The following is a 25,164-nucleotide window of genomic DNA, read 5'->3' on the forward strand; positions in this document are numbered from 1 at the left end:
TCAGAACTCATAGAAAATTATAGTTCAAGCATAAAAAAACCTACAAATCTATCACCTCAACCTAGATCATTATAGTTGCGAAAAGAAAAAAAAAAGAATTCCAAACCGTAAAAATAGCATATATTGTAACCTATTATCTAGATCGTTTATTTTCAAATAAGTAATGATCCTATGAGACCCTCCCAGACCCATGTGTGTAGGACCTCAAAGGATCACCATTAAATTTGACACATATATTTTAAAAAATTAAGTCCTACACATATGTGATTATTTTTCTAGAGATCTGTGTCGAATTTAATGGTGATCTTTTGAAGTCCTTCACACAAGTGTGAGAACGTCTCATACGATTATTACACTTATCAAAACTATAATATCTATATTATTTTTTGGGCTACAAGACGCTTATCAAAACTATAATATCTATATTATTTTTTTAGCTACAAGTTTCATAATAAACGGTAAAAATGGATTTTAGAGCCATCTTAAGGATTTTTTATACCCGGAGTATTTTTCAGACATAAATTGGAGGTGAGGCTTTATTTCCTTGCACCAAAGGAAAATAGTTTTATAATATATCATCGCATTGAATAAATAAATAAATAAAATAAAATAAAGAAAAGAAGTAACACACAAGTAACCATGTAAAAAGAGTCGATATACAAAAGAGCAGCACGTTTGCCCCACAAAGGCGATGGAAAGCTCGTAAAAGGACATTTGGTGGAGCTTCATTATCAATCTAGGTGGAGCTTCCACGTGGCTCACTCACGACAAAAGATGGCTAAAACTTTATGCTATGCTCCCTCGGGAGCATAGTTTGCTTCTCCTTCAATCAAATGACGTACTTGAAAGATTTTTTTCGATCCGCCTAAGAATCACTCGATTATTATTTTCAAAAAATAAAAATGAAATTTAAGCTTTTCAACACTTAGATTTTACCCTTTAAAAATTAAACGGTTTTTATTCAATCTTAAAACATTTTTTTTTTTTTTCAAGTGTTTAGAAGGTGCAATTAGGAAATTTTTTTTGTTGAGATCAATTTATATCTTCAAGAGATTATATCCCCAAAATTTGGGGACCAAAAACTAGTCTTAGGTAGAGTTTATCCGAGGGCTCGGAGTAAATGAACAATATACTCTTGATGGAGTAGAATATCTTTCGGCTAATGATAGGATCTTATGTGGTCTTGAGCATGACAACCTTATACGATTAGATTTTCAAAAGATAAAAAAGAGACATAAAAATAGTAGACTAACAATAAAAAAAAATATTATAATAAAATGCCGGTCAAAATTAGTAGATTTGATAAGTCAAAAATGCTAAAAATTGCTTTTAACAGGTTTTCCACTAAACATAATTTTTGCTTTAAATTAAATTGGTTTAGGCACTGATTGACAGTCCGACTAGCTAAATCCTAAACCTTTGGACTAGTCTTTATAATTATGGTAAAAGCCGCCTAATAATTCTCACCTTCTTTCTAAGATTTGTAGAGAACCTCACACCTGTTGTATCAATTTCAATAAATGTTCACATTAAGTTCAACATTGTAATTTTAGGATTTATGGTCTTGTTGGGAGTATGAGCATAAGAGTTTCTAAGTTGTGCCCAAATCTCGACGCTGATTTTAATAAATTCTTTGATACGTTATTTGTATATTTTGTTGCCAATTGTTGTCACTACTATTTATATAAGGAAAAGTATATGCAGAGATTATTTACTTTTGGTACAAGATGGTCAGGTGGTTCCAAGTGTGCCATTGACTAAACTCAAAGTTCAATGCTCCGTGACACACTCTAAACCATCCAATTTGACATTTGATAGCCAAAAATAACTATGACCTCCTTACAACAAAGATAAATAGTTTTATAGTATAAAATCCTTTGTATAATCCATACCTTGCCAAGTATAAAAAAGCATATATATCATGCCCCTTTCTTCTCATATTTTTTTACCCCATTGTTTTTATAGCATTTGAACCATACTTTATCTAATGCATCTTGACAGCTACTCTTACTCTTACTCTACTTCTATCGGCATGCATTTCAATAGGGGAAATTTATCAGAATATTTATATGAGAGATGAACTTTTTAATATTATACTTATTATACTTAAGTAGGTCATCTCTTATAGGTATTTGGATAAATTTTCATTTTGGTAAATATGAACTTAAATTGTTACTCTTTGTTCAGCTTAGTGCTCATTTCCTAAGCAGCACAACATTCTTCATTCTCATACGTGCTACTTGTATCATCTTGTATTGACCGAGCCGTATCATACTGCCATAAGCACTATTTAGTGCATCATGCTCCTCCTTAAGTCCTTCATTGCTTTACCTTACCGGGGTGCGGTTTGTATAGAGCCAAGGCTCTAAACAATCAAATAGTATCAAGATAGTCTTAAAATATATTTTCATCTTTGATTATAAAATTTAAAGCTTAAAAAATAGTGTAGATAGAGCAGATCTATGAAAACTTGAAAATCTTCAAATTTGACGGTCCAAAAATGCATTACAAGACGCATTAATTTTTTTGTCATGTCCACAACCCTTGATGTCGAGATGATCAATTTGAAGACATTTGGGCATAAAAAAAACCTCTTGTCAAATTTTGGAGATGCGCTTTAATTTGAGTGTTTAGAACATCGGCTCTATATAAACTTTTTCCTTATCTGTAAGTTTGTAACTTCTTCATTTACTACACCTTGTGCACTACATTCTGTGCCTGTAAATTAAGTTCATCACAATGAATGTGAGAATCAAGTTCTTCACATTGCAGTTAACTTCTCAGTGTTGAGAAAATAAATATGTAAAAAGAGGATATATTAGTGATTTTGTACTTCAGTGTTGAGAAAATAAATATGTAAAAAGAGGATATATTAGTGATTTTGTACTCAATTGTTAGGGGAGAGAGAGAGAGGGGCCTGGTAAGAAATACATAACCAAAATAAAGGAGAAACCATTCAAGGAACCATGAAAAAAGCCTTGAGAGATTTGAAAGAAAACCACTTTTGGCCCACAAAGTTGATGGAAAGCCCATAAAAGGACATATTAAGTGGAGCTTCATTATCAATGTAATGAGAAGCTATCCACGTGCCTCACTCGGAATAAAGGATGGCTAAAACTTAAAAGAGCACGTATAGTATGCTCCCTCGAGTGCATTGTTTATTTCCGCTCCTTCGGTCAAATGACCTTGGGAGATTTTTTTAATAAGAAACTTTAGCAACCACCTAAGACTCACTCAATAATTATTCTCAAAAAAATAAAAAATAAAATTTGAGTTTTCTAAGGCTTAGATCTCACCCTCTAAAAATTTTATACAGTTTCTATTCAATCTTAAGACATTATTTTTTTCGAGTGTTTAGAAGGTGAAATTACATAAAAAAAAAAGATTATTGAAGTGTTAAAAAGATTATATCCCCAAAATTTGGAGTCTAAAACCTAATCCTTGGTTGAATTTACCCGAGGGAGTAAATGAACAGTAAAATCCTAAGGGAGTAGAATATATTTTGGCAAACTTAAAAGGGAAACCATCACATCACACCCATTACATTGAGATTGGTAGTGGTGGGATCTCTTCCCATATTATATGTGATCTCAAAGAATCCCATTAAGATTGAAACAGCTAAAGAACATGTGAGGAGTGTGGTTTATTCAAAATTGATTCACTAATCAAATCGATCGGAATAGATTTTCAAAAGATAAATAATAATAATAATAATATATAATTATTACAATAAAATCAAAGACAGTGCTGATTCGAAATTTTGCTATTATGTTTTATGTTTAAAAAATGCTGAACTTAAAACTGCATGCATTGAATGTGAGTATGTATGGTATCAATTTCTCTCTCTCTCTTTATATATATATATATGGGAAACACTACAAAACGTCTCTAGGTGAAGTTCTACATTACTTCACTTACCGCTTTATCATCGTTTAAAGTTTATCATACGGTCACATATGTCTAATATTATTTGAATTTTAATATTTTTTTATAAATCATAATGATCTAAAATTTTGTAGGTGTGTGCGTCTTAGTGAGATGCACATGAATAAACATATAAAACAAATAATTTGAATGATAAAATGATGTAAAATACCCCTATAAAGTTTCTGGGATAATTTTATCATTTTATTTTATGGCTATTATATTTTAATATTTTATTTTGGGGTGACTTGGTCATGCCCCAAATTTTAGATAAATCTGATTAGTACAATAATTATAAAAATTCAAATACTACTAGACAACTATGACTGTGTGATGAACTTTGGACGGTGATGAAGTGTAGGTGAAATACAGTAGAATTTCATCTATAAACGTTTTGTAGTATCTTCCATTTCTAAACTATTATATCTATTTTTGTTTCAAAATTTCGAAATTTCAATTTAATGTCTTCCATTTCTAAACTATTAACCTCTTCCTTACATATGATCGGCCGATGGCCAATTTGTGTAAAACCAGAAAAGAAAGCTTACGAAATCAGCAAAAAACAGGAGGAGAGTTTTTTAAGTAAGAAGGATAAGATAAAGAGAAAAAATAGAGGGAAAAAAATCAAATATTTAGGAAGCAGAGCCCTCAAGCTCGGCACTTGGAGTTAGACCTGACCTGATGGCGCAAGTCCCTACTCCTTTTGTGGGACGACATATCAAATATTATTTGTTTCTATGCTACAGTGTATCGTCATAACGGAATTTGTTTCGATTCCCATGATTTTTATGCCTTTCGTGGGACTTTATCAAATATTATTTCAACCAATTTCAATTCAACATAAATATTTTCTTCCTAGATAGGTGGTTTCATGACTGTGATCATGGGGTGTGGACTACAGTTTGGTGTGGCCTATAGTTCACTGTCCTAATGTAGACCCTACAAGCTTGTAGGTTTCTTGGAATTCTTTTAGGGGAAATTTATATACGGATTAAAGGTCCGTTATAACAAAATGGCAAAAAAAAAATAGACCGTTATTATTAAGAAAGATAGAATTCTCAATTATTATTATTTTTGACAATTTCGACCTCGATGTTTGACGGGAGGGGGGTTAATGGAAGGCGTTAACAGGAGTTGGGTTAAGATGCGGTCTGATAATTAAGTTAAAAACGTCCAAATTTTCCCAAATCTTTTGGTAAGAATGCTCATTTTAGGATGAGGAGTTTTGAGCCTTTGCTCACCATTCTAGTTCAAAGTCGAGACACACTAACTCTATTATATAACTGAGGAGATAAAAGTCTTTAATTTGCTTCTGAAGAAGCAATCCATTTCTGCGATAAATCCATGAACTGGAGGTTCTTCAACTGAGTTATCTTTTTGGGGATGCTTCCATTAAAATAATTGGATTTGAGAACAAGAACACGAAACTTTGAAAGATTCCCAATAAACTCTGGGATCTTTCCTTCCATTTTTGTTGCCACCCAGATTCAGAAACTCTAATTCTTTGATGTCTTCTATGAAAAGAAACCTTCAAATTGATTGTCGTTTAATTGCAGAGAGCCCAGGTTGATTGCTTCCCGTAGGGTGTCTGGTAAAACACCCATGAAACTATTTGTTATGAACAATGTCGGTCCAATGTTAGGAACATCGGATCTCGTCTGGTAAAACACACATGAAACGATTTGTAGTGAACAATGTTGGTCCCATGTCATGAACATCGGACCGCATTTTGTTCAATTTTTTTTAACATAATGCGGGACCGTTTGAACTTTTAATTTATTTGTTATAAACAATATCGTTCTGCTTTAACATCGGTCAGAGGCTACAATAATAAAAAGATAAAAAAAAAAAAGGCAAAAAGTACTTAATGGACTTGACGGGAGTGGGGTTACGATACCATCGGACCGTGGTCAAAATTGTCAAAAAAATTAAAAGAAGGATTCTATCCTTCTTGATAATAACGGCAATTTTTTTGGCTATTTCGTTATATAATGGACCTTTAATCCGGTCCGTATATAAATTTCCCTTCTTTTAGCTAAAAATCAGTAAGGTGTTTTACAAAAAAAATTCTTTTGAATGGGGATTGAATTTTAAAAGTAATTTAAAATTATAAATATGCCTTTCATAAAATTTTCAAATACTCTAATATTAATATAATTTTCATATTTATAAGGACATTTATTGTCAAAAATTTTAGAGTAGGAAATTCTAAGGTTACCATTGATAATGGTGGGTGCATTCAAACACCGACCCACACACAAGGGCTAACATTTTTTTTCTTATGCAAAGTGCCATATACTATCATTTAATCTAGAGAGTATGTATCAATATTCTAATTTTATTTTTCTCAATCAATTGAATTAGACTAAAGTTTTGGGTGTAGACTCTTCCAACATGGGAACACATATTAAAGGTATATAAAAGTAATTTAACCAAAATACTCATAGAATTTGGAGAGGTATTTTGGCCATTTAATTTAATTAAATTTTTTATATATTATTAACAAATGTGCCTTTGTCAGAAGTGTGGATGCCCAAAATTTCCATGCAATCTTATTGATACAAAAAACAAAATTAAAACACTATATGTACTCTCAATTGTCATGTATTCATGTTATTGATATAATTTTGGATATAGTTTCACATAGTTCTTTATTTTGCAAACTTTCTTTCAACAAAAGGCAACTCTAGTGCTGTAGATCTGGCTTAATGTTCGGAGACTCAGCCGAGTTGACTCAGATCCCTTGTCAAGCTGATTACCCATATAAAATTTAGATTAATTAAAAATAAAAAACCATAAGAATTATACGTCAGTTGGATTTTTTTTTTACTGTTATTATCGAGTTTTTCTTGTGATATGCATTATTTTTATATTATCCTATTCTCTAGATTTTTCTAAAATCTCTGATTATTAATCATTTTTTTTAAGGAAAAATTTTATATAGAGTCGAGGCTCTAAACAATCAAATTGAGCCTGCATAAAAAATTTCAGTAGAAGAGCAAGCCCTGGCCGATTGCAGCTAAATATGAGGCTAACCTATAAAATCCTGACTAGGAGATAACCCTCACACCTCCTTGAGAAATTATTTTCTCAACACGTGAACGCTCGATGCCTCATGTGTGCTTGGGGTAAAAGAATCTGGGCTCCATTTCGCAAGACGTTAAGATTTCAATCTCTCAATCGCTCCCACTGAATGAGAGACTACTGAAATTTAGGCCTTGATAGGCCATCCACCATCTATCCTTATTAACAGTTGGTGGAGATGATCTATTGTTCTGCTTTAAAGTTGATCGATATCTATTATTATAATTATAGGTCATCTCCACAATCAAATGATGAGAATGGATGGTTTAGGAGTTGCAGGAACCATTCTTAGTAGCACCATTGGCTGTGCAGGAAGCTAATGAGGTGGCTGCAGAAGAGGAGCATTCAGACTTGTTGTGCGCGTGGAAGTGCGCACGGAAGCTTTAAACCCGCTAGATTAATATTTGACTAATAAAGTATAAGAAATAAATCATGAAATACGTACAAGAACACAAAGATTTACGTGTTTCACTCAAGAGGGCTACATTCACGGGCACGGCAAACTGAAATCTATTATACTAATGAGAGTTACAGCAACAATTTTGAAACAAACCTGGACAAAAAAACCAAGTCAAACGAACCCTTTTAAACCACCATTCCTTCCTTTTGGTTACTTCTGATAACCATTACCAACAACACCAGATAGAGACGAGAGCAACGAGAAACTTTCTCTCTAACTAAAAGTGAACGACCCAAAATCTATATGGGAACTGCTTCTCTACAAAAAACAAACCTCTTAATCTTCGAGAATCTACAAGAGGCACCATCACAATGTTTCTCTTCAAAGGAAGTTCTCTTCTCATGTTTGGCACCATCATAATGTTTCTCTTCATAAAAAGCTCTCTTTTCTTGTTTGATAACTGGAAGCAAGTTCATGAACCACAAATTGGAAGTTCCTCACTGTAAATTAGAAGTTACTTAAGAAGTTCCTAGTTTTTGTGTTTGATAACCTCCCTAGAAAGTTAAGACGTTCCTGGTTTCTATGTTTGATATCCTCTTGAGAAGTTAAGAAGTTCCTGGTTTCTATGTTTGATAACCTCCTGAGAAGTTAAAGAAGTTATGGGTATCTATATTGGATTAGTTTTAAGTAATAGGCAAAATGTAAAATGTTAAAATGGAGACCTACATATTTTTATTTTTATTAATTTGTAGAATATTATTTTTTGGGATACAATATCAATTGAAAGTAATAACTCCGACACAATCCTATTAAGACAAACAATCACCATTATATATTAGTTCTCAGTGGATGTGAGAACGACAATGTGGAATACTTACGCTCGTATACCTTGAAATATGAGTGAAAGCGTAGTGTATCACCAGCAATGTGGGCAGGTGTTTCATTGCTTGGTGCTTGCAGGAACAAGGGTTCTAATTCTAAGATCGCTTTTAAAACTCTATGGCAAAAGTAACTTATGGTTTGCCCTGAATGTTGGAACCGTTCCTGGACCACCCTATTCCGCTGATCGTGTGTGACGGTGCTTAAAACTATGGCTACTTATTCATCACTTGCCAAATGTTTTGTATTTATAATGTTTGTCATCTCCTTTAATAAATTACATAGACTGATAAAAGCATTTTCCTCAATTCGTAATTTGTTGAAGCACTTATGAGTGTGCCCTGACTGCAGGTATTGGACATAATTAGCCTCAATAAAAATTGAAGTATGAACACGACCCCTCCTCATTTAGGTAGTGATATGCCAATATGCAATGAAACACGTTGTATATGCAACACATAATATGACCACCAACCAACACCGTAGGGGATCCATAACTACAAATGAAAGAAGTCATCCATAACAATAAAGCAAACCATAAAGAACTCTTTGACATTAAAATGTAAAAAGCCATACACATACCAATGAAAGAAGCCATCCACATACATATTTATAACATGCAAACCATAAAGCAATCTTCAATCAAACCATCATCCATAAAGCAAATTATGAAGTAATCTTTGACATTAAAATGAAAAAATCCATCCCACATATAAATGAAAGAAGCCATCTCTTTCATCATCCATAAAGCAAACCATCATACAAATGAAAGAAGCCATCATCCATAATTTTGAGACCTAAAAATTATTTATTTTTTATTAATTTTGAGAATTTTATTTTTTGGGATAAAATATCAATTGAAAGTAAAGTACATTGGATTGATATATATATATATATAAATGTCAAGCACAACCTCAATTCAATATTGTGTATCAAATCACTAGTTTTTTAATCCACTGACTTAAAGTAAAAATCAATATATTTTCTTTACTATTGTGGGTATACAATTTGTTGAGTCTTTTTTCAATTATATATTATCCTAATCTCAAGCACCAAAGGCCACAAGCATGCATGTATCTCTTGAATTCAAGCTTCCCTTGTACATTATTTGTCCTTCTCTCCTTAATTATCTATTGTACATATATTGAATCATAGTTCAAAATAGGACATACTTTATGAAATAATATAGGACCCTCCCTATTTCGAGAGGGGCGCTTAAGAAATTGACCTTAGAGAGAAAAACTTCAAGAAGGAAAATCAGATTCATTGCTTAAACAAATAACAGCCCAAGTCAATCCAATGAAATAGTAAAACAACAACAGAAACATAATAATACCCTAAAATGGATTAAATTCATAGCCCCAACCTTATTAAGCTCGTGATGCCAAGACATTTACTTGATTGGCAAGATTTCCAGTTCATGTTAGTATTTACAAGGCAATCCTATGTGAACAAATATGGGTTCAAAGCAACTTGGTTCTTACCCCCAAGTTCTGAATTCCACTGCTAACCCGCTGGAAGAGAAAGCAGTGCCTTCTAACAATAGCAATTTTGATACCACAATAATGCTCCAAGTTGCATTCCTAAGAAGGAATAGCTACTTTAGTAAGGAATAATGTGCATTCCTAAGAAGGAATAATAACTAGTCATAAACAATCAATCCATTGATCTAAATTCTAAAGTTTCATTGATTACTATAGTTTCATTAAACCCCGACCCTATTAAGCTCGTGATATCAACATTCAGATACTATTCTAGGTTTGTAGTGCATTTGATCAGAGATCTTGTATGAATAAGCGGGAAATGAAAAAAAAAAAGACTTATAATGGCACACCAAGAATATAAAGTATCCATCTTAAAGATGGATGCAAATAAGTGGTACATCTAAAAACAATTGAAATTAATGGTCCAAAAGTTTTCTAATAGAATGATTTTTCTAGTTTAAACATACATAACTGAAAATGCAAGCAGTAAGAAATCAGCCAATTAAAACACACATGCACAATACAAGTTGTAAGAAATCAGCCCATTCAACAATAACTTGTAATAACTTGAGCATTACTTACATTCACCACTGATGCATCCATATCCCTACCTAAAAAATATATGTCACCCACAATTCAAAAAATATACGTCATTCACAAGCCATGCACACAACATTTGTGTTCTCCCTCTCTATTTATTATAATAGCACACAACCTTTGTATGTTATCTATTAAGACATTTGTGATGCATGTCAAGCAACATTCACAATTCATGAATCCATATATAATGATGTACAAAACCAGCCCATTCAACAATAACCTGTAATAGTTTAAACATACATAATTGAAAATGCCCATATCATAGCTATAATAAGAAAATGCAAATGTTGGTAATTCATGTATTTTCTTGTTTGCATAAAATGATATAAACAAACCCACATCATAGCTGTATATCTTAGAAAAAATATATCAGATTTCATGAACCCATAAGCATTATTCTTAAAAAAGAAATGTAACAAAATGAGCATGGTAACTACAACACTCATAATTGGAGCTAAGTAAAACTCAAGAAACCCAAAAACAAAAATCACAAAAAAATAAGCAAGATTATTCTCAATTCCAGTAAAATTCAGTATTTTATTCACAAAAAGGAAGCAAGATTAGCACCATATCACAGAGAAAATAGTCAAAAACCCAAATCCAAAAATAACAAAAAATAATAAAAAAAATAAAAATGATGGTAATTCATGCACATCTTGTTTGCATAAGAAAAAATATATTAGATTTCATGAACCAAATAGCACTATTCATTAAACACAGAAAAGTACCAAAAAGAGCATGGTAGCTGCAGCATTCTTAATTAGAGCTAAGTAAAATTCAACAAACCCAAACATACAAAATAACAAAAAAAGTAATATTCCTATAGTTATCTACTCATGAAAAAAACTCCCACACCATATGCATTGAGAAACTCTTGTAGTTTTTCAAAAAACATAAAAAATAGCCACAAGTTGCATTCATTTGCTGCTTTTTCAGTATTTTTATCTCTTTGTTTTGTTCACACTTTGCTGAAGTCATTGATGGAACGACTCAAAAAAGCAAATGCCAGAAGTTGAAAAGCAAATTCCAGAAGTTGAAAAGCTAAAGAACGAATATGATAAATTCACACTTTGCTGAAGTCATTGATGGAACGACTCAAAAAAGCAAATTCCAGAAGTTGAAAAGCAAATTCCAGAAGTTGAAAAGCTAAAGAACGAATATGATAAATTCCAGCCAGAAAGGATCAAATCAAATAACCATAGATCAGTAACAAAAATATTAAAGAAGAAGGAATTGAAATAACCAAAATGGCTCAAATAACCAAGAACCAAGAAGCACAAACCTCGTAGAAACCAATTAAAAATATATCAGGCTGCATCTTCCTGAAACGAATCGTATATTCAATCTATTTATTCAAAATATGCAAACTAAAGTTACCGTAAGTAGAATCCTTATTTGGCCACTTTATAGAAAAAAGAAAAAAAGAAGACGAAAGTGAACACCAAGAACCTCTAATCACCCAGTAAGATGCAATCAGACCAAGAAGGAACTCAAAATAACTCACTAAGATGCAATCATGCCAAGAACCTTTAATTTTAATACACATGCTGCAAATTAACTCAAAATATAAGAAGAAAAACATGAAATGCCTAACTTGAGTAAGATGTAATCTATTAACAAATTTCACAAGACCGAATCACTTTGCTTTACCCAATGTTTGAAAATGGGGTTTGTAACTGAGCTCTGATCTATTGCGCTGCTGCGAAAAATCTGTAAAATCGCCAAATACAGACGAAAAAAAGGACTAAGATTTTATTACAAATTGTTTGAATAATCAGTTTGTAATTGAGCTCTATTTTTTTTGTAACTGAGCTCCGATCTATTGGGCTATTGTGAAAAATCTGTAAAATCGCCAAATAAACACAAAAAAAAAAGGAATCAGATTTTATTACAAACTATTTGAATAATCAGTTTGTAATTGAGCTCTATTTTTTTTTGTACCTGGGCTCTGATCTATTGGGTTGTTAAGAAAAATCTGTAAAATCGCCAAATAAACAAAAATAAATAAAATGACTCATATTTTATTACAAACTGTTTGAATAATCAATTTGTAATTGAGCTTTATTTTTTTTGTAACTGAGCTCTGATCTATTGGGTTGTTGCTAAAAATCTGTAAAATCGCCAAATAAGCACAAAAAAAAAGACTCAAATTTTATAACACACTGTTTGAATAATCAGTTTGTAACTGAGCTCTGATCTATTGGGCTGTTGTGAAAAAATCTGTAAAATCGCCAAATAAACACACAAAAAAAAGGGACTCATATTTTATTACTAACTTTTTGAATAATCAGTTTGTAACTGAGCTCTGATCTATTGGGTTGTTGTGAAAAATCTGTAAAATCGCCAAAAAAAAAGGACTCAGATTTTATTACAAACTGTTTAAATAATCAGTTTGTAACTTGTAACTGAGCTCTATTTTTTTTTTGTAACTGAGCTCTAATATATTGGACTGTTGCAAAAAATCTGTAAAATGGCCAAATAAACACAAAAACAAAGGACTCAGATTTTATTACACTGTTTGAATAATCAGTTTGTAACTGAGCTCTATTTTCTTTGTAACTGAACTCTTATCTATTGGGCTGTTGCGAAATATTTGTAAAATCATAAATAAAAGGTGTGCTATCCACTCTGATTTTATTAAATAAAACACATCAATACTATTCGTTGTGGTTAGGGCAGTCGGGGGCAAATACCTCGAGAAAGATAAAGAACACAGATCAGAGCTCAATAGGAAGGATCAAAGCTCAAAGAAGAGATATAGAGAGAAAGATGACGAAAATCAAAATCAATAGCATACCTCAAGATCAATAACACAAAGAGAATAAGAGCTCTTTGCTTCAAGAGCTCAAGAACAAAACACATAGAGCAATAACACAGAGAGAATAAGACTCAATAGAATACCTCAAGATCAATAGCAAGGATCAGAGCTCAAGAACAATTGAGTACACCCTAGTGTTCGACAAATATATACGGCCCCAATCATAGTGATGAAAGAAGTTTATTTTTTAAAGAATTTTCTAGTGTGGCTCATTTTACATGGTGAAATTCTTAATCCAATTTTAACATTGTTAAGACGGATTTTTTTTATTACGAACTATTTCATCAACCAAACCAATTTCCAAAGGGCGATTATTAAGGTGGGGTCAGATCATGCTCCTCTTCTACTCAATACTGATGGTTTCAATTATGGTCCATACCCTTTTAGAATTGAACGTAATTAGCTTTCGGATAGAGAATTCTTAAACAAGGTGGAGGACTTTTGGCAGTCCACTAGGCTAGGGGTGGGTTGGCCATCAAATGGCTAGGAAATTAAAATTGCTAAATGAAAATGCAGTGAAATGGAAGAACAAATCTTGGGGAAGTATCCAAACAAAACTCTATTTCACATAGAAGAGTTGAATGAACAATAGTTCTCAGGAGTTGTTCTATCTGAAGAACAGATGCAACCTTATTACATATTTACCTGATTTGTTAAATATGAAAGAGGTACACTGGAGGCCATAGTCGAGAACTAAATGGTTAAAAGAAGGGGATTTGAAACAATGAGTTCTTTCGTACTATTGCAAATTCCATGACGAGGAATAATTCCATATAAAAACTTAAGAGTTAATTGAGTAGATCGTAATGATCCATGTGTGATTGAAGAGGTGTTGGTTGACCATTTTCAAAAAGCTTTTCTCGATGGGACGAGAATGTTTTCTATAGACCATGTTCCTTGGCTCCCTTCGGAAATGACTCTTGGGTGGAATGTAAATTTGAAATAAACGAGATCAAAGAGGAGGTTTTTGGCCTAGGTAGAGTCAAATCGAGGGGCCCGATGGATTTCTATTGGCCTTTTTCCAAAGGCTTTGGGACCTACTGAAGGACGGTCTTATGCTTACAGGAATTTTTCGCAAAGGGAAAAATCAGGAAGGTTATGAATTCCAATTTTGTTGCTCTTATACCTAAAAAGATTGTGATAGAGGATGTCAAAGATATTAAGCCTATAAGTTTATTATTGGATAGTTTATACAAGATTATTACAAAAGTTCTGGCCAACAGATTACCTGAAGTTTTGCGTTTTGTGATTAGTGCGCCTCAATTTGCTTTCTTGAAGGACATGCAGATCATGGACCATATTCTCATTGTACAGGAATGTATTCATTGTAATTAAAAGACCAAAATCCTGGGTTGATATGCAAAATTGACTTTTAGATAGCTTATGATAGTAGATCGACAAGTTCTCTATAAGATAATGGAAAAAATGGGCTTCAGATCTAGATAGAGACTTTGGATACAATGACGTATTTCATCTACTCACTTTTCTATACTTTTTAATGAGAAATCCAATGGTTATTTTAAGGCCTCTAGTGGAATTTTTAAGGGGATCTCTTATCACGATATCTCTACACCTTAGTGGCTGAAAGTCTTTATGTTATGTTGAATTCAATGGTTGAAAAAGACATGCTTACCGGTATCAATATAGGCAGCAATGGATTAATGATATCCCACCTCCAATATACCATCACCTTTTGCAACCCAGAAGAAAAGAGGAATAAAGCACCTTTGGGTTTTTCTTAAATGTATAGAGTTAGCTACGGGTATCGATAAATTAGAGATAGTAGGAAATCGAAATTAGAGATTGGAGGTAATCGAAATTAGTGAAATGGGATTAAAGTTTGTGCCTCGATAAAAAAAACAGAGGGTTGGGGACTATGAAGCTAAAACTGATGAATGAAAGCATGCTGACTAAATGGTTTCTGGTGTTTTCATGAAGTTCTTAGACATAAATATGGGATGGATGTGTTCTATGGACTTATCAAAAGCATAAGATCAAAATCTTCTCTGTGGAGTACTCGGAAGGGGATAGAAAGTTGTAGACCTATTTACCTTCGCTATTGCCATAAATTGGTGGGAAAGGGTGACCAAACCTTATTGTGGCTTAATAAATGGTTAGGGAATTATGCCCTTCAATATTCTTTTCCTAATTCTAAGGTTTTGAACCCTTTGAACCCCAGTGAGAGAATTAAGAGGGGAGGAGACTAGTAACAATTCTTGGTCTGTTATTTGTAGGGACACAAGGGTGGGTGCTTGATAACTTCATTGAAGAGTTCCAAAGACATATGGAGCTACTAGAAAAAAAAATTTGTGCTCCTAACAAAGACAGACACTTATTTGGGACCCTAACCTAGCAATAGATTTCACAGTGAGAACAGTATATCGACTCGTTTATGATGATCGATTTAGAGCGGTAAATCCAAATCTATCTAAAGTTTGGAGGTTGCATATTCCACTGAAAATATAGTTGTTTCTTTGAGCAGCATATCAAAATAAACTACACACTATGGAGAAGACGATTCATTTTAACAAATGTGTCTACTTTGTTTACAAGGTTATGAATCAGTAGACCACATAATGCTACACTGCCCATTTTATTGGGAACTATGAAATTATAAAAAAAGTTTGATTTTGCTGCACATTCCAATCCCTCCATTTGTACTGATGACCCCAGGAACTACAAAAATTGGGACGGTATTATGGAGATCCTTGTAGACTGGTATTATGTGGAACATTTGAAGAGAACGCAGTAGAAGGGCCTTTACCTTTGAAGGTGAGTTTAATATTTTTAAATATTATATTAACTGTTATGTCCGCTGAATGGTTCTTAAAGACTGCAGTTTCATCCCAAAATAACCTAATGGAACTCATTGCGTGGGCTAAAGGTGAGACTGAAGTCCCATGAAAATTGATCCTTTTTTTTTTTTTTAAATGAAATTATTTCCATTTTATGTTCTAGCTTTTTCCGAGTTTTGCCACTGTTTTAAAGAGGCTAACTTTGAGGTTGATTCCCTAACGAAAGGTGGTGAACACCAATCATTTCATTGTTGGCGATCAAACTCAAACCAATCGTACCTCTCCGGTAATTTCTACTATCTTCAGTTAATGAAGCTTGTGGTTAATGGTACAAAAAAGAAAAGAAAAAAGGAACTTTAGTTTAAGATCCTTAGTATTTAAAAACAGAAAAGGGGTAAAATTTTTCTAAAAAATTACGAGGACGTTCACCATATTCCGTGAATGTTAATAAATAAAAAAATGATCCATGCCATGAATTACAAAGCACAAAACATCTTTCTCCATGAGAGTGTTTAGAGCATGAAGATGAAGATGAAGATGAAGAGGTGCAGCTCTCTCTCTCTCTCTCTCTCTCTCTCTCTCAACACACACAAGGAATGTAGCTTTCTCTCCAACGCATCACAGTCATGGGGGTTGGGGGTTGGGTTTTGGGTTTGGGTGGGTGGGGCCTTTTCACTCACCACTAGAAACCAACCGACCAAACCACAGAAGTCCTTGGTAATTTTTGTGGGGTAGGGGCCCCTGCCCTACACATGAAGACACAGAGAGGGTGGGTGTCCCACAAAACTTTTGGGTTTCCTTCCTTTGGTCTTTATTGGAAGTATGTTTGACATGATGGGATGACTGAGCATACGATGCAACAACCCCTCTCTCTCTCTCTAAAATCTCTCTCTCTCTCTCTAGTAAGAAGACAAGCATCTCTCTCTCTCTGGAGTGAGACAAACATCTCTGGCTGATGAGTAAGAAAACATTTCTCTCTCTCTCAAACACAAAGCACGCGTTAAATGCCGTACCAGGGGAAATCCGAAAAGCAAATGCTTTCTCTAGGGTCAATACACTAAGCTTTTGCTGGTGGCGAAGGAGGCAGGGAATCCTGGGAGATTTTGATCTTTTTGAGTCACTTTGCTGGTCTGGTGGCCCTTCATTTCAAACTAAAGCCACAGAATGATCCTCTCTATTTCTCTCTCTCTCTCTCTCTCTCTCTCTCTCCAAAAAAAGGTACAGGTCTCCTCTCCCTTTCTTTCTCCTGCATTCCTAACAAAAAAAGGAAAGAAAGCAACATGACCAAACTATTCTTAATTCTCATTTTTCCGGGAATTCCAAATGCCACATACTCTCTCTCTCTCTCTCTCTCTACAAAAGTAAACAACGTGCCTCTTCCCTCCATCTTTTTTCTAAACTCTCAAACAGTAAAGGAGGAGAGAGAAATAATGGCCAAGGTATCTTTTAATCCTGACTGCCCATGGAATTCTAACACACTCAAAACCACCACTGGTCCAGGTCAAACCAGCTGGTTTTATGATCTTTTCAGTTCTAGTACTACTTCTCTTGCCTTGGACTCACTTTAGTTCAAATCTCTGATGGTTCACCTAATTGGACCAAAATACTTTTCAAAAAAATTCAAACAAAAGGAAGAGAGGGCACTACCCAAAAGATTGGAGTACCATAATCCAGTGGAGATTATGGTACCATGTTATAACATAATCCAAAGGGGACCCGCCAGGATGTTTGCGAATCTTCGCCGACCCGATGGTGGATCGCGCTTTGAAGCAGAGCTCCACTCGATTATCGTGACATTTCCCCTTGGTCAATGGGCAAAACCATATAATTCACACATGCAACAACCAGACCGACCAACCCAAATCTTTTTTGTTCCCTCTTTACAAAAAGCAAAAGAACTTGTGGCCTGGGTATAGACCACTTGGGTATAGACCATTTGACAGAGTGACAGTTTTCTCTATATCCCAACCAGACTTCCTTACTGTGTTTCCCTTCGGCAATTAGTAGTGATTTTATTGAAGCAGAAGGCTTCAACAAATAAGCTCAAAACCATTGGGCTCAACTGACCAGACCAACGAAAATAATGCAACCAGGCCAGAAATAATAGAATGAGAAATAACATGGTTACACATAGGTTTGGGTTAATGGGTTTCGTTCGGTCTGCTAATTTATTCGCTCGGGTACAATTTGAGTACGATTGAGAGCATAGAAAATCCAATGCGACTAGGAAATAGTAAGATCTAAACTTCTTTTTTTTTTTTTAATTTAAAGTTGGTTAATTTGAACTTCTTATAAAAGATTTGTAGGACAGAAATGATGCTGGCCTCATGCTCACTCTAAGAACAAAGGGGTGTCGCATTATTTTTAGAGAACTTTTTAAGGTTCTTGTCGCCTGTCGAGTAAAAAGGGCATGGGTCATCACGGGTCCTCTATATTTTGATTCAAGAATAATCAATGCTCTAAAATTAAAAGGCAGAACTAAATAGAAATTAAAGACAAAAAACTATTAAGGAGGCCCATGTAGTGGACCACCGATGAAAAGCTCATAATGTGATGGGATGCACATTTTAGGAATAGCAATCAAACAAAGTGCCCAGCACATTTGGAGTTTGATTGAGCTGGGCCACTTGATCCCTAAAAAAATTAACAACAATTCAGGACCCAAGTTAAACCAAACTAAGCCAAAAAAACGATGCACCAGGGCCTGAAATCAAATTCAGGTAAAAATTACCAGAATTTAGAACTGTTCACTGAAGATGGGAAAGATTAACCCTCCTGCCCCTGTTGGGGAGGTGGTGGACACTCTCTCGGGCCACAACACTCATGACTCAACAATCCACTTACAGATGGAAAGGTTTTAAGAGATCAAATATATTTTTTTGCAGGTAAGAGGGACTAGATTTGGACCCTTCTCTGCCAAATCCCAAAACAAGAGGAGAGTGTCTCCTTTTATTAACCCAAGAATGGGTAAGTTCTACACGTGAAGGAAGACAGAAAGTTGGATGGATGACCGAAAGGTGTTCACAAACCGTGTCCACCTAATTGAGCCATGGAAACATAAGATACTCCTTGGTTTGGTCCACTGATATTCTTGGTCCAATGATGATCTTTCTAACTCAGCCAAAAGCCTAATTTCACCAATTTACCTAGGAGAAATACCCAGGAAAGACAAAGAACAACAGCTACTTGCAACTCCTTTTGCATGAAAAGTTCAACCATTTACCAAAGGTCCACAGCACCAATAGTAATTACATAACATCAAAAGCAATTCCATTACATTTTGAAAGACATCATTTCCATTTTCTTTTCGGAAAAATGAGCAGAGTTTAGGTCTGAATACAGCTATTGTCAACACCGTTGGGACAATAGCTTTTGGTGATTGTAGTTGTACACATCTTTTGACTATCTATTCTTCATAAGTTCTCATATTCATAATGCATGTTTACATTCTGTAAAGTAAAACTTAACGCCATAGAAAAGAAAAGAAAAAAAGAATCAATTGGACTATTTGTCACAAACTAGAAAATCAGAAACCCAGGTTGGAACTGAGATTGAAAAACATGGGTAAAGGAATCTGTGTAAGAACGAGCTGCACAGAGAGAGAGAGAGAGAGAGAGAGAGAGAGGAGAGAGAGAGTTACCCGATCTGTAGGGAACATCTCTTAGGAGCTTGCAGGGGTAGCAAAGGATGAGGTCCTAGGTGTTGCTTGCTTGAAAGCAACAGTGGGAGCTATTCTGCAGCTCCTCCTCTGATGCTCCACGACCAGTTCGCCAGCAAACCAGTCTAGCTTCTCGTAATTTAATTGCTCCCCAATTCTCTTGCCCCCAAAGAGAACAGACTCCACATTCTTCTGCTTCAACATATCATCTGCAACTTTAATCAATTTCTTCGCATTGCTGGGTCCTGGATCATCATCCATGTTGGCTGCACAGTTGCCCGTATTCAGACCATTTGCCTGAAAAATGTGCCATATTCTACTTGAGTTTACCAGGCAGATGTAATATAGCTCAAAAAAAAATTTATACATATCATCACTAATTAACATTTGAAGTAAATGAATTTGATTAACATAATCAGATAGAATCACAAAAGGGTCATAAAGAACTGTGAATTTATTTGCAAAGGTCTCTGGTTATTTCCTTTAGCATGGAGAGACGCTGTTAGTCTATTTCACCATCTGAAAAGACCCCCCAAATAATAAAAGAAGATGACTAGGAAGAATTGGGTTTTCAAAAGCGAAGCTGAATCATTTCTTAATGTTGGAATATGCCTTGCATAAGGATTACAGTTCTCCAATCATATCAGAACAGGACTTGCAATAAGAAGAATGAAGGTAGAACGTTCTCCCTAATATGAGGATGACCTTATAGTACCATACAAAATAAAGGAAGTACTGCCAAACGGATAGCTATTAATGCTTATTGCTCCTTGTGACCTACTATGTCAGGGGTAGGACCCTGCTTTTAAAGCATCCAGCCATGTTTTTGAAGCATCATATATTCAAGTTTCCGTCAATTATAACTTTTAGGAGGGCGGCTCTCCCAAATGAGGAAAAATTTCAAATGAGTGAATGCCTCTTAGACAAGTTAAACGAAACATATTTATGTTTCTCCAACTAAAGCAAAATACTTGAAGTAAAATGAAACAAGTGTGCTGGAACTATGGATAATGAATACGTGTGCTGGATCTAAGGATAATGAATGCATCTCACATAACATACTTTGGCTGCTCTCTCTCTCTCTCTCTCTCTCTCTCTCTCTCGGTAGATACTTTGGCTGTTTTCTCTCTCTCTCGGTAGATACATTGGCTGTTTTCTCAAAACCAGATAAATGGTAAAGTGTGTCATCAGAAGCAATTTTAAAAATTCTCCCAAAAGGTTTCTTTCATATCAAAGAAAAATACTCATATCAGGAAAATAGTGAAGTTGAACAATTCTCAAGAACATAATATATAAAAGATATAGCAGAATGCTAATAACAAACAGAGGATGATGTTGCATGAAAATCAGGATATAGAAAGAAACTATTTACTCCAATTCAAATTCCAAAAGGAAATCTCAGTTGCAAAAACTATGAATTACAAACTTCCCAAGCCATAAGAGAAAAATATAAAGAATAGCAATAAATTCAATAAGTATGAGTTCAACTTTGCAAGAACAACACAAGGAACTGAGAGAATCTCTATAGATATATGAAATACATATGATGTTTCTTTATTTTCTCGTGTAACTTTGTTATTATTCCAAATAAACGACCACAATAAAACTAAAAAGACAATGTTCTAGCTATTTAAAGGTTTCTCCAATAGTAGATTTTCAGAATCTATTGGGTAGCTCAAAGACCAGGGATTTTTTAAAATTCTATGGAAAATTTAAGAAAACCCAGAAATTAAAAAATATATTAAAAACATCTACAAGTGTTATTCTGAAAGTAATTTCTGCAGGGGTGGAAGCTCACAAGCACTCAACAAGAAAAGCCGAAGAAGCCCCCAATATCTTGGACAAAGGATGCACAAAATTAAAACTCACTGAACTTTTTGTGGCAAACACAGTTTTCCTTCAATTGAAAAAAGAAATTAACAAGCCCTATGATTCTATTTCCATAAATCTTGAAATTTTAAAAATTAACCAACCCAAAAAAATAGTATCAGAAGAAAATTTGAATAAAATGAAAAAAGAACTTGTTCATACCTGGACCCGAACATAGTTACTGCTCCTGCTCTGTCCAAACGCCATGGAAACCGCGTGATCCACCATATCCGAGACCCCCTCCCCAACAATCCTCAACAATGGCTTCGCCCACTCTTTTAACCTCCACTTTCTCACCCTCTCATACTCATAGCTCCCCTCCTCTTGCCCGCTACCCAATGACAATACAAGCAAATCCTCAACGCCCCTCACAAAAGGAAACTCCTGCTTATTATGCAAAACATGGGTTATTGCTGCAGCAGTCGGATTGTTCATTGCAAGGCCACCATCTACTGCCAAGCATCTCGTTTGCCCATCAACTGATCTCATCATGATCGGCTCAAAGCGAGCAGGGTGAGCCATGGTGGCCCTGCAAACCTCCCACAAATTGAAATCGAAGCTACTTGTCTCCAAAGCATCAGCTCTCGAGAAAAGAAAAGGAGCTGAGCTTGATAGATCATAACAGGGCACAAGAACAGGTTTGAGAGTATCCTTTAGTGTTAGATTTCGACCCTCCTCTGAGAACATCTCCTTCGCAATCCGTTCAATTCCTGCAGTTGCAGAGGCTGTGCCCCCTTTGAAAAGCTTCTTGAGAAACCCACCTCCAAACCCAAACATTCTCTCCCCTTTCTCCACTAAGAATCGCCATGTCTCGTCAGCTCGAAAGAGAGGGCGATTGTTCTTCCCTCGAGTGAAGAGCATTGCAGTGAAGAGGCCGCCGATGCTCGACCCAGCTGCTACATCAAAGTAATCGGCGATTCTAGCATCTGGGTCACCGCTCTTGTTCTTGATCGCTTGCTCAAGATAAGCCAGGGCTTTACCAGGAATGATCCCTCTCATTCCACAACCATCTATACTGAGCACGCACACCTTTCCTCTCTGGCTTTTAATGGCTGTTGCTGGTTCTTGCTCGGTTTTTGCAGGGCTGGTCTCGACGATGTCCTTTGGGATCCATAGCTTTTGATCGTCGTAGCCAAAGAGGAACTTGCTCTCGAGGATGGAGAAGATTTCATAGCTGAGCTTATCAGTGTCTATACTAGGCTCCTCCATTTCAAGGTTTGATGCCATTATACAAGAGGCCCTTATAGCATTTAGACTTGAATGTCTCTAGATTCAGAGCCCTGTGAACTCCTCCTTCTCAATGTTTATGCAACTACAGCTTGTCTCTTGCTCACAATTCTGCTCGAGAATTCAGCTTCAGTATTTGCAAGACTCCAAATATATTTCCAAATTTTAAAAATAGTTACAAACGAAGTGTTTCTGCAAATTTTGATTCAATCTCCGGAAAAAAGTTTGCAAATATAGCTTCACACTCGCTTCTTATGCACTTTATATAGAGTTTTTGCACATAAAAAACTTATCTCAGTTGTTTTCAATGGCACTCACCTCAGAGAACTGGTCCTTTAGCACCACCATGAATGTTTCTCCTTCTGCAAGTTCCTTTGCTCACTCTTGGAATTGGAATCCCTCCTTTTCTACTGTGTTTCTATAATGGGTTTTGCTCCAAAAATCCATTAAAGTGCTCTCCAAATAAATCAAAGCTCTCTTACCTGTTCATTGCCAACGAAACCAGATCCATTGATGGAACTGTAACTGCTTGCTTCTTCTTCTTCCTCTTCAAACTTCTTTTACAAATTCAAGACTGTAGTTTCACTAACTGCTGCTTCTTCATACACAAGCTCTATCAGAGAACTTAGAAGCCCTCAAAACGCCTGAAACCTGGTTTTACAGAGCTTCACAGAGAGATTCAGAACCTTAGTCACTCAAAATCCTTAAAGCACATTTTGCACGAGGAAATGGTCATGGAGTCATAAACAGCTCAATCCTAACCATTCATAGCATGAATTTGCAAGTTTCAAAGAGCTCCAATCAAAATCTCGCAGACTGAATCCTTACCATTTTAAAAAGCATGAATTTGCAGCTTTCAAGAGCTTTGATCGAAACCTCGCGGATCATTTATAGCATGAATTGAACAGGTCCTTGTTTATCCATTAGCGAGTCTAGCAAGCATGGATGGCTCTCTGCTCTGTAAATGAAACCTGATCGACCATGAAGGGGATAAAAGCTGAAAAAAAGAAAAGAAAGCTTGGGAGTGTCTTTAATGGCTGGGGGCAATGAATTAAACGCAGGGTTGCAGAGCATGTCTCGTGCTCTTTATAGCAAAGATTTGCAGTCCTGAGACATGTCTGCGCACCAAACGAAAATCAATTATACGCCCCTCTCTCTCTCTCTCTCTCTCTCTAAACTCTACACTCTAACTCTTTCTCTTTCTCTCTCTAAACTCCGAAGTCTTACTATTTCTCTCTCTAAAGGCTACACTCTTACTATTTCTCTCTCTAAAGCCTACACTCTTACTATTTCTCTCTCTAAAGCCTAGACTCTTACTATTTCTCTCTCTAAAGCCTACACTTTTACTCTTCTATCTCTCTAAAATCTAAACTCCCTCCTACTCTTTCTCTCTCTAAAAGTCTAAATTCTTACTCTCTCTCTCTAAACTCTAAACTCTCTCCTCTCGTCTCCCATCTCTTATTATTCCTCTCCTCGCTCCGCTCTTACCGTCCGTTTCTTTGTCCTCTCCCCCCTCTCTCTCTCTTCCCTTCTCTCTCCTCTCTCTTCCCTTCTCTCTCCTCTCTCTTCCCTCCTTTTCTTTGTAGCTTTCTCTCTCCTCCCTCTTTCTCTCTCTAGCTTGTTCGTTAACTAACCATAGTTAAGGTTGGCGTGGTCACCGACGGTGGTGCGGACAAAGCGTCGCCCAATCGGATGGCTGATATTCGGTCTCCGTGGACCTAGCCGTAATTGGCGGTCGAACTTGGCGCGTGCGGGTTTATCCGTTTGTGTCGGCTGCGTATCACAAAATTGGGAGCCGCGGACTCATGCTATTTAACGTGCGGTCTCCTTCGAAAATTCATGGATTTTGTACTTGTAGAATGTAACATGAGAATAATCCCCGCTGCAAGTTTCTTTAATAAAGGAAAATGGTTTGATAGGGCGAAGCATTATCGAAAAATAAGTAAAACCTCCTCTTTTAACTCATATAAAAATCAATTCAAGCATTGAAAAACCTTTACTGATTGAATTTTATTTGTGAAAAAAAAAAAAAGATTCAAAGCTATAAAATATGCAATATTGCAACAAATTATCTAGATGGTCCATTTCACCCTAAAATAAGTGTTCCTAGATCCACAATAGTTGTACCATTTTTTGAGTTTCAAATTTTATTGTTGGTATTGAAAATTGATTTTAGAGCCATCATGAAGATTTATGTTGCCAAAAGTGCTTTCTAGACAAGAATTTGAAGTGAGGCTTTATTTATTTTCATAGAGCCTAAGCTTAGTAGAAAATTCATCCTCAAAATAGATGAATTTTAAATTTTAAATAGATTGTAAATTTTAGGGAGGTTTATCAAGTTATCACAATAAATGAATAATTTTAAGAGCTTATCCACATCTTTTGTCTTGATTTCAAAATATATATTAAAAAAAGAAAAAGAAAAA

At 35.2% G+C, this 25,164-nt stretch overlaps 1 protein-coding gene across 10 annotated transcripts; it reads right to left on the reverse strand.

Moving 5' to 3' along the window:
• Positions 1-9,530: 9,530 nt before the first annotated feature.
• On the reverse strand, positions 9,531-23,834 carry PPLAIIIBETA (patatin-like protein 6). 10 transcript variants are annotated; one of them, XM_088871952.1, is made up of 5 exons: positions 23,567-23,834; positions 23,057-23,389; positions 21,674-22,849; positions 19,625-19,939; positions 9,531-9,870 (listed from the first exon to the last, which is right to left on the reverse strand). In XM_088871952.1, the coding sequence occupies exons 3-4, from the start codon at positions 22,736-22,738 to the stop codon at positions 19,646-19,648; spliced, it is 1,359 nt and encodes a 452-aa protein (XP_088728078.1). In that variant the 5' UTR covers positions 22,739-22,849; positions 23,057-23,389; positions 23,567-23,834; the 3' UTR covers positions 9,531-9,870; positions 19,625-19,645. The 10 variants fall into 10 exon arrangements, with proteins under 10 accessions (XP_088728078.1, XP_088728074.1, XP_088728080.1 ...); XM_088871948.1 differs by having other exon boundaries at positions 23,057-23,403; XM_088871951.1 differs by lacking the exon at positions 9,531-9,870 and adding an exon at positions 16,418-17,230 and having other exon boundaries at positions 23,057-23,403.
• Between the last annotated feature and the right edge of the window lie 1,330 nt (positions 23,835-25,164).

Source organism: Amborella trichopoda, chromosome 7, assembly GCF_054954075.1.
Source record: "Amborella trichopoda isolate Santa Cruz 75 chromosome 7, AtrichopodaSantaCruz75HAP2 v2.0, whole genome shotgun sequence".
Lineage (NCBI taxonomy): Eukaryota > Viridiplantae > Streptophyta > Magnoliopsida > Amborellales > Amborellaceae > Amborella > Amborella trichopoda.

What these genes read in the sequence shown, in the direction of transcription:
- PPLAIIIBETA (XM_088871952.1), bottom strand. Translation starts at nt 22,738, where the DNA reads ATGGCATCAAACCTTGAAATGGAGGAGCCTAGTATAGACACTGATAAG. An exon ending in GTAACTATGTTCGGGTCCAG is followed by an intron (nt 19,940 to 21,673) that starts GTATGAACAAGT and finishes CACATTTTTCAG; the next exon opens with GCAAATGGTCTGAATACGGG.